Source organism: Hibiscus syriacus, unplaced genomic scaffold (assembly GCF_006381635.1).
Source record: "Hibiscus syriacus cultivar Baekdansim isolate YM2019G1 unplaced genomic scaffold, ASM638163v2 tig00110346_pilon, whole genome shotgun sequence".
Classification (NCBI taxonomy): domain Eukaryota; kingdom Viridiplantae; phylum Streptophyta; class Magnoliopsida; order Malvales; family Malvaceae; genus Hibiscus; species Hibiscus syriacus.
Genome location: NW_024062697.1, coordinates 452,259 through 463,020, shown reverse-complemented (window position 1 = coordinate 463,020; position 10,762 = coordinate 452,259). Strand labels below are relative to the sequence as shown.

Here is a 10,762-nt window from a genome sequence, read left to right as displayed (position 1 = left end):
CCATCAAGGAAAGCCAAATGTGGTAGCGGATGCCTTAAGTCGAAATACGTTTGCAGTATTACGAGCTTTGGATGCCATACTATCTTTAACGGAAGATAGTGCAATCTGTGCAGAATTAACTCTCAAGCCATCATGGCTGGATCGAATCAAGGAATTAAAAAGTAAAGATGAAATGTGTTTGAAGAAATTGCAACAGTTAGAGAATAAAGAGCTAAAAGATTATGAGATCAAGTCGGATAGGAAATTGTGTTATCGAGGGTGATTGGTAATTCTGGATAATGATGAATTGAAGAAATAATTATTATCAGAAGCTCATTATAGTCCATTGATAAAGCATCCCGGAGGGAACAAAATGTATATGGACCTCAAGAGTAGATATTGGTTGCCTGAAATGAAGAGGAGCATTACGGAATTCGTATCCAAGTGTTTGACTTGTTAGCAAGTCATAGATGAGCATCAGGTTTCATCAGGACTATTGCAACCTATGTCTATTCCTTAGTAGAAGTGGGAGAATGTAACGATGGATTTTGTAACGGGGTTACCTTTAACTCCTAACAAAAGATATTTCATTTGGGTGATTGTGGATAGATTGACTAAGACATCTCATTTCATCCCTGTGTGAACTGATTTCTCCATGGATAAATATGTTGAGTTATATATTACATATATTATTAGATTGCATGGAGTGCCTGTTTCCATTGTTTCTGATCGGGATCCTAGATTCACATCGCGGTTTTGTAAGTCATTACATGTAGCGTTGGGAACTCGGTTGAACTTCAGTACATCGTTCCATCCTCAGACCGATGGAAAATCTGAGCAAACTATCCAAATCCTGGAGGATATGTTGAGAGCTTGTGTTATTGAGTTTAAAGAATCGTGGGAAAGATATTTACCACTTGCCGAGTTCGCTTACAACAATAGTTACCAATCCAATATAAAAATAGTACCTTATGAAGGTCTTTATAGAAGGAGATGTTGTACGCCCTTAAATTGGGTTGAGCTTAAAGATAAAGAAGTTCTCGGTCCTGAGTTGATTGAGAAAGTAGAACAAATGGTCCAAGTGATTCAGAGTAACCTCAAAGTAGCAGCTGATAGATAGAAATCATATGCGGATCTAAAGAGGAGGGAGATATAATATCAAATTGAAGACAGAGTATTTCTCAAAGTATCTCATTGGAAGAAGGTTTTGAGGTTTAGACATAAGGGAAAGCTTAGTCCCAGGTTTATTGGACCTTATGAGATCATTAAGAGAGTTGGACCAGTGGCATATCAATTAGCTTTGCCACCTGAAATGGAAAAGATACACAATGTCTTTCATGTCTCGATGCTTCAGAAGTATCGATCTGATCCCTCTCATATCGTGTCATCAGAAGAGATTGAGGTTCAACCTGATTTGACTTATAAGGAAGAACCGGTCCAAATCCTAGCTCACGAGGTTAAGCAACTAAGGAACAAAACTATTTCATTGGTTAAAGTCTTGTGGAAGAATCACAAGGTAGAGGAAGCAACATGGGAGCGTGAAGAAGACATGAGGAATCAGTACCCCCATCTCTTTACGTAATGAAAATTAGAGGACAAATTTTCTTAAGGGGGAGATTTGTAACATCCTCAATACCGGGTTAGTGACTAAATTGTAAAGTTTTAGAATTTGGTGATTAAAGTAGAATAATTAAATAGTTCAAGGACTTATATGAGAAATGTTATGTAGGATTAAATTATAAAGAATGGGGAATTAAAGGATAAAATGGTCGTTTGCAAGTAATTAATTAAGTTTGGTTATATATTAACCACGTGGAAGTGAAGGAAGTAAAAACAAGCTTCCTGAGTTCTCTTCCTCTTCTTCTTCCTTCATGCGTGAGAGACAAAGCCAAAGGTGAGTTTTCTGGTTAGTTAGTTTCTTGTTGAATTTAAGGTTGGTTTATGATCACTAGATGATAACTAAGCTTAAGGAAAGCTTAAATTGTCTTATAATCAAAAGATAAAGAAGTTACGAGAGATTAAAGAGAAGAGGCTTTTAAATGAATTTCTGATAAAGAGTTAGTAAATAAAGTTTGAGTTCGGAATTAACTTGTCATCAACTTAATTAAGAGATATGAAGTGATAGAATTGGATTTAGAACATATTGAAAAATTGGTATGATTATTGATTTCTATATGGAGAAAGGAATTTCGAGGTTTAAAATGTGATAGATGAGTATAAATTGGTTTAAGCATATGTATGTGAGTTAAGAACATGAAAGGAGAGGAAACATGAAGTGTTAAAGCTGAAAAGAGTGAATTTTCGTGCTGAAAATGTGATTTCTGGGCAAAATGTATCGGTACACATTCAATATACACTCTCAAATGAAAAAAACATCGAATGCAATTATGTGGAGCATATATGTGGTACTTCGGTACACTTATTTGGTCCATTGCATTATGTATATGGTTCTTAAGGAGTGGTCCTTCGAGACATAGTGGTCCTTTGGGACATAGTAGTCCTTCGGGACAAATATTCAGTTCCCATAGTGGGAATTTATTTGAGCTGTGGTGACAACATTGTGCACAACCTCAGTGTACTCACGTACCTCTTGTTCTCAATAATGTACATGGGCATCCAAAGATAAATTAAATGAATACTCTTATAAGTCGTTAATATTCATTTGTGCAGATCACATTTATATATATGTCATAGTATAGTATATACATGTACATTTCAATGTCATAATGGATTTATAGTATTACAAGTTCATGATTTTATTATTATTGTGTTCATTTTATGCCTCACTAAGTCTGTGACTTAGCGTGTAAGTGATTTACATGTAGGTACCAAGAAACAAGAAGAGCAGAAATAGGAGTGGCAAGGACAACATCACTACTAAAAGATCAGATCAGAAATAATTGGCAAAGTATGTGTTTTGTTGTATTTAGTGTGTTGGCATGTAAACAATGTGTTAATTATGAATGCTCTGATCGATTTTGTATTGTTTTGGTCAAACTTTTGTAAATTAACAACTTTTATCTTAATGAAAGTTCAAAATTTCCTCGATTTTCTTTAAGAGTCAAAGTTTGTAAAGTCAATGTGACACCTCGGACTTGTATTCGGGTAGGGTACAGGTTGGGGGTGTTACACAGACATTGTCCCAATAATCAATATCCCAATAATCAGTATCCCAATAAATAATAGATTTCATGATCCATAAATCAGGAACGACTATATTTTCCAGTGAAAACATGTAACTAGAGAGCACATATCATGTAGCCATAGTTTATAAACAGTAAATCAGAATATCTAATAGTTAAAAGATTCAGTAAATCGTAACTTTGATAAATCACATTTCAGAATAGATAGAACAATCATATAACATATATGGAACACACTAGAGGATCCAATTATTTTCTGGAGGTACTTGGTATTTATTAGGTATGGAACCATGAAACTTTTGTAAATTGATAGGATTTCATAAGCGAGATCCCTATTAAAAAGGTTTCGATAACTAACAGATTAATCAGTAATTCATAAAGTGATACATCATGATCATTTAGTATTTGGATATATCTGAAGGGTATTTAAGAACTGTTGTAATAGAATTTCTTAAGATTCATATATTCTAGAGGTGATTCCGTCAATTAGATTCACAAGGGCATTTTAGTCATTTTAGATCTATGAGATGTTTTAGTATTTAACTCAATAAAAGTAAAACGATGATTTACGATATTCCATATTTGTAACGAATTATCGACTTCCGAGTCCAATCAAGCTAAACATTTCTCATCATTGTAATACTTAACAAGACCCTGATAGGAACACTTTATGGATATTGACTTTTTTTCATACTGACTGCACTATATGACCGAAAAAAATCCACCTTCACAAATCTTCATTGAACAGATCCCAATGAGGCATAAATATATTCATGCGATAATTATTCTAACTCTTGAATCTTAATAGTAGCTAGCATGGCTGATAGGCTAGGGTTGTGCTTCAACCTTTAGGAGCGATACAACCTTTAATTTTATCACTGTTCCTAGAATTATCTAAATATATTCCCTTATTCCAAGTAGTGAGGGTATTTAAATAAATTAGAATCTCAAGGGTATATTAGTTATTATGGAGCTCAAGGGTACTTCAGTCATATCAGAGCTCAGAGTATTTTGATCCAGTTGAAGTTCATGGGTATTCTGGTAATTTCATTTGATCCAGTCTTTCCATTTAATTTACTCAATTCATTTACTTCCATCATTTCGAACAATTCAGACATAAAAAGTACTTCTATGGTGTTAGTGTTTAATTATTTGCATAGAAATCGATAATTCTATGTTTTGAGCCTTGACGGAGGTTATGAAATGTTTATCAATGATTCTCCGAACAAATCATGAAATTAACAGGCGAATCAGTAATTTTATCAGGCCGAAAACCAATTCTCAAGTCAAATCCACTAACAAGAGAAATTTCATGTCATTTTTACATCTCAGGGGTAATTTCATAATTTCTTATTCGGGTATTTTTGGTATTACAACTTTTAACGAGGATAATCAGAATTTAAGGTTTATGCGGTTAATCACTACACTGATTAATCACTGAACTTGGAATTATTTATTACCAGAGTTCTAATTTCTTATAGAGTCATCCGAGTCTTATTAGTTTACATACTTTTTACTGTATTCAGATCGAGTTTAGAGATGATTAACTACATACATGTGACAAAATATACTCATCAATGCATTAACCAATACCAACATGTTCCATAAAGTATGCAAAAACTAGTAATGTATTACCTCGATTTTTGAGCCACATCGGTTAACCAATTAAACTCCATTTGATCACCCTCGAACTCAAATTCCACGTCCCATAATGTCTTGGATACATGGCAAAACCAATTACATTATAAACGAAACTTAAACGTGAAAATTCGTATTGAATCTGAAGATAAAATGCCAAAACAATAGCTTACCGGGATTGAATTTGGCGAAACGAACTTCGGATTCATACTCAGAACGTCGAAAAATATAAAATATGACTTTTAAAAAATGTTGACATTTTTGTCAAAGTCAACAGTCAAAATTGGTCAAAGTCAATAGTATGGTTAAAGTCAACGGTTCGGTCAAGGTTAACGAATCAGATCGGTTTAGTTGACTTAGGCCAGTTTGAGTTGACTTGGTTCGATCCGAGTTAACTCGGATTGGTTTCTAAAAGGTTTCATGATCGGTGAACCATCCCCACGTGCGCAGGTGGCGCGTGGCAGAGAAAATGACGATTGGTGACGGCTGATCACTCCCGAAGTATCCTCAAAACGAAAAAAATTCAAAACAAATTAATATCAGGCCAAGATCACCACGAAACTACCGAAAAAACTCTCGAATACTTACCCTAACGGTGGAAGAACGAAAACGATGACGGTGGGGAGCAACACCGGTTGGGTTTTGCTCGAAATCACTTGAGGATGATGATGGTGAGGGCAGTGTGGATAACGGGTCGTCGGCTCGACCGAAAAAACTCAAAAGTTGAACGATAATTTTGTTTCTTGAAGAGGCTTCGTAGCTCCCTCCACGACAAACGGCTAGGCTTCACGGCAAGTGGGACACTAGGTTTTGATCATGACGGCCAGGCGCTTCCGATGGTGGTGGTCATGCTGCTCACCGATGAGTAGTGGTAGTGATGAACGATGATGGCTCGAACGCTTTTTCTCACAATCCATGCCAAAAGATGACTGATCTGGGTGGTTCGTCGGTCAGGGTTTGGTCGCGGGTTAACGTCGAAGCTGCTAGTGACGATGATGCACACCACCGCTGGCCGGAGTTGAGGTGAATGAAGATGGCAGTGGTTAGGTAAAATATTGGTTTTAGCTGTGCAAGTTCATAACTGGGGGTTCTGTTAAAAGGGTTAACCCTTATTTAATTTGTTCAAGAGATATTGATATTTTTTTCTTGAAATTATGTCATCTATAGCAACTTAGCGTAAATGGCTAAGGCTTAGGTTTGGTTCCCCTGCTTGGTTTCCTATGCTGAAAATTGTGGATTTGAATCCTACAACTCACATTTTTTAAGGTTAAACTGGGTTGAGTTATTTCAGGTTCAAAGGCATGGATTAGTTAGAAAATTATGAATTAACCCTTAAAGTTTAAATCTATGCAGTTTGGTCCCCAATTAAAGTTTAATAAATAAATTTTATTTTAATTTTAAAAAAAAATCGGGGTGTGACATAGTGAGAGACATGAAAATCCTAAGGTGTAACATTATAATCACGTGTTAATTCATCCATTAGAGGAAATATAACACTTATAAGGTTGGACCATGTCATCACAGCCCTATTATGTTTATATGTTACTCTCTGTGTGGTTTATTTAACCATCTGTATTATTAGATATTAGGTTATGAGAAGTGGCTTGGTGTTTCTTGCGAGTTGTAATCTTGAAATTGCACGTCGTTAGATAATTTTGACTTTTGAGACAAAATTAATCTGAAATGACGGAGTGTATAACAAAATCAAAAGATAATTTAACTGATAATTCAGCAAGTGTTGGTGTAGTTTGCTACAATTATAGGTAAGTTATAATATTTTAAAGGGTTAACTACTTGATTGATCACTTATGTTTATGTTTTGTCTACTTTTCTTCATTAATTTCAAAAAATATAATATATGGTCACTTTCGCTTTTATTTAATTAAGATGTGTTAACCACGAGGTAACTGTCGTTAATAGTTAATAGTTAATAGATTAAGTGACGTGACAATTAAATATTTTGCTATAATCACATATTTGGTCCTTATTATTTACATATTCTCTCAATTTATATTTATTTTAATAAATTAAAATAAATTTAATCCTTTAATTGAATGATGCCATGTGTCATGGGTGCCACATGTCACCGTTCAATAGGAGGAATATATTTAATTTAATTTATTTTAATTTAATTTAATATATTTATTTTCAACTAATCACAAGATGACACATGTCACTCTTGGGTTGAAAGAAAACAAAGCAAAACCAATTGAGGTAAAAGGGATTTGAACCTAGATCACTTAGGAAACTAAGCATTGGTCTTGATCTAAAATAGATAACATGGTGTATATATATATTATATCTTAGTATATAAATAATTAACTTATATTCATAATATTTTATATATGTTATCTTTAAGAAATATTTTTTATAGTAACTTATTAAATATATTTTATTATTAAAAATATTTTATTTTAAAAAATACATATTTTATTCTCATCTAAACTTAGAAAATTATATTTTATTATTATTTTAACTTTTCAACGCATATATTTTATCTTAATTTAATAAATATATTATATTATTACTTTAAATTATTAAAAGTATGATTAAATTGAGAGAATATGTAAATAACAAGGATTAAATATGTGATTATCCTAAAATATTTAACTGTCATGTCACCTAATATGTTAACATCAGTTAACCTGTAGTGATCACATCTTAATTAAATAAAAACAAAAGTGATTAATATTATATTTTTTAAAATCAATGAGAAAAAATGGATAAAACAGAAGCATAAGAGATCAATAACGTAGTTAACCCTATTTTAAATTAGATCCGCAATAAGTGAAATGGTTAGCTCAGCCTTTTTTCTAGGGAATGAATAGTTCAACTTTCGGACAGATGCTACGCCTTCTCCCACTTTCTAAACTTAAATCTCCCATTTTTCATCCCAAAAACTCTTTCAATCTTTCTCTAAAGCTCTCTCTTTCTTCATAAGAAAAAGGTTTGATTCTCAATTCTCAAGAATTCATGTCGGTACGTATTATACATTAAAAAATTTCTTAAGTTTTGTTGTTTGATTCAATTTCTTTTGTTTTTTTATGAATTTTATCTTTGGACTGTTTTGATTCACATCTTTTTCTGGGTTCTTGATTCTATTGTATTTACCTTCTCATCATTTTTTTTGACTGATTTCTTTGGTGAACTTTCTCTGGGAATTAGTTATGAACGTTTTGTTTAGCTTATAGATTGTATAGCATTTGAGGCAATTATACTCCATCACAACTCTGGAAAAAGATAGATTGATATTGAATCAAAATGGGATCTCAATACGAGTCTGAAAGTTTCAACTTTCAAATAATTGAGTGGAAAATATAATTTTTGATTAATCATTGAAGTCTGTATGGGATCACGATAAGGTTCTTGAGAACACATTTAGAGTAAGGATATTGAATTTTACTCCCTATAAAAATGTGGATTTGAAAAGTTAAATGGATTTGAATTTTACTCCCTATAATGTATAGTTAAAAGAGTATGAAAAAAAGGATTTTGTTTGAAGATAAGATAAGCTTTTCGTTGTATGTATCTTCCAAAAGTTGGTCTTTTAACTATATAATGTATGACTAACAACTATTGACCTGCTTGTTTATGATGTATGATTGAGTACATTGTAGTTGTTGGCTACTTGGGGACCCTTAGACACGCTCTAATTCTCTGGTTGGTTATGAGGATGTTAATGGGAGCCATTTTACCTTTTCTTTTTTTGCCTAGGAGGATAACAAGGGTCGGCCATTGCCGAAATTCGGTGAATGGGATGTCAACGATCCTGCATCGGCCGAGGGGTTTACCGTGATCTTTAACAAGGCAAGAGATGAGAAGAAAACTGGCGCCAAACCGGATTCGGCAGCAAATGCTGATACTCAAAATAAGCCCGGAGCGGATCCTGGCAAACCCCAGCAAGTAAGTAATACTCTTTTTTTAATTTAGTAATATATGTTCGAAAAATTCTTAACTATTTAACATTGAACGCTCAAACATCCCTTCACGTTATGTTCGAATTTGAGACCTCTAGAGATACTTTAACACTGATATGATTGTTTATAAGCATGGGTTTTGTCGATTTTTATGATGACGTGATGTGCATTTTTGTTATTAGAAAAAAGGGCTGTGCTGCGTGTTGTAAAGCGTAGCTGTTGTGGACTTGCATCATGATGTGCGCCTTCAATGGGTTTGCTGCATGCGTGCAAGCACCATTGGTCAGGGAGTCTGGCATCTGCAAGTATGTTCAAGCCACCACCATATAATTTCTAAAGAAAAAAAAAACCCAGATCTTTAGTTCTGTTATGTTTCCTCGAATTTCTCTTTTTTTATTTGTGGTTTAAAATTTAATCCGCGTGTTTGTCAAAAGGCTTTCTTTCCTACTCTTAACGTGCATTTCTATAATGTTATCTGCTGATAAAAGACCAGATCGATATGCATATCCCGACACATACATACATACTTAAAACAAACTGGACAAGAGCAGGTAAGGTTCCAGCTTCAAAGGCTTCAGTGATGGAATCAAATTGAATGTACAGGAAATAATAAAAGAAATTTATTTAATTTTTTAATCGAATCGATTTCATAAGATTCAAATTGAATAAATCAATTTTTAAAATAAAAATTTTCCACTCTTTCTTTTAATTAAAATATTCTCCGTAAAAGATCTAGATTGTCGACTTGAAACTATTTCATGAACCGACAATTAACCGCGACCCCAAACCCAGTTTCATAATTTCCCTCAACTAAGATAGTCTCGAACTCGTCGAAGACCTCAAGTTCCATGTTCTCACTCCCTCCAAAATCTCTTTTTGTCAGGAAACACTTTCACGGGTCGAGTCGCACCCGCTTTAGGATTAGGGGTGTTCACTTCTCAATTAAAATAAATATTGACTGAATTAAATTAGTTTGATTAAATGGTCGATCATTAAATTTAGTTTGACCGGGGAATGATTAATTTTTTTAAAATTTGACTAATGGTTAATTCGATTCAAAATCAATTAGTTAACAGAAAATGTTAAAATTTTAATATATTATATATATTAAATACATATTTTAAGCTCAAATTCATTGAGAATTAAGACATAATTTTTTTCCGATAAAGATTATGGTTTCATTAGCAAGGAAATCATACAGGGAAGGATTAATTCATGTCTCATTAAAAATCTCCCTTAAAGAAAAAAATACATACACTAATCAACAAAACAACAAAGCAAATATGCAAACCATAAATTAAACATTAACAACATCAGACACCATCATGTCTTCATTCAAAAGATGAACGATAAAAGTCGGCGGAGAAATAAGAACCACAGGATCCAAGCTTTCAAAAGAAGCACTTTTGGCCAAAGCATTAGCAACTTTATTTCCTTACCGAAAAACATGTTGAACTTTAACGTACCAGTTATGATTCCTTAACTCATTGAAATGACCACTTAACGGATGAGCTCCATTATAATCCGATTTAAGGATGTGAAGAGTTTTCATGTTATCAAGTTCAAGTATAATCTGATGAAACCCTCGTTCCAAGTAAGATTAAGGTGGTGTTTGTTTTTGCAGAGGTAAAAAGTCTGCAGTCTGCGGACCACATATGCAGACATCTCCACCAAAAGAGGTGAACCAAAAGTCTGCAATCTACAAGAAGAAGACTGGTTGTTTTTTAACGTCTGCAGACTGCTAAAATAAACTAAAATATAAATAAACTGAAATATAAATAAACTAATTTTTTAAACTTAATAGAATTTTGCAATACTGAGATTTAAATAATTTTAGTTTTATAATACTGAAATTTAAATAATTCATACAACTACAATAATAAATTTTTTAGAAAAACAAACATCACCGTATTAATTCTATTATAAGTCTCACATAATCACATGTATTATTAGTTTTATAAGTTTTATAAAATAAAATTTATAAATGATCATTAAATTATATGATTTTTTTAAACATTAAATTATCTAAAGTTATATAATAATATTAAATTTTGAATTTTATTATCATATGGCACAACAACATTA

The 10,762-nt window shown here is 32.9% G+C and overlaps 1 protein-coding gene across 2 annotated transcripts; it reads left to right on the top strand.

The window, feature by feature from the left end:
• Positions 1 to 7,609: 7,609 nt before the first annotated feature.
• LOC120120708 (protein NOI4-like) lies at positions 7,610 to 9,062 on the top strand. 2 transcript variants are annotated; one of them, XM_039140262.1, is made up of 3 exons: positions 7,610 to 7,739; positions 8,475 to 8,667; positions 8,860 to 9,062. In XM_039140262.1, the coding sequence occupies exons 1-3, from the start codon at positions 7,734 to 7,736 to the stop codon at positions 8,913 to 8,915; spliced, it is 255 nt and encodes an 84-aa protein (XP_038996193.1). In that variant the 5' UTR covers positions 7,610 to 7,733; the 3' UTR covers positions 8,916 to 9,062. The 2 variants fall into 2 exon arrangements, 1 of the variants encoding a protein (XP_038996193.1); XR_005515920.1 differs by having other exon boundaries at positions 7,617 to 7,739; positions 8,475 to 8,663; positions 8,860 to 9,054.
• Positions 9,063 to 10,762: the final 1,700 nt, after the last annotated feature.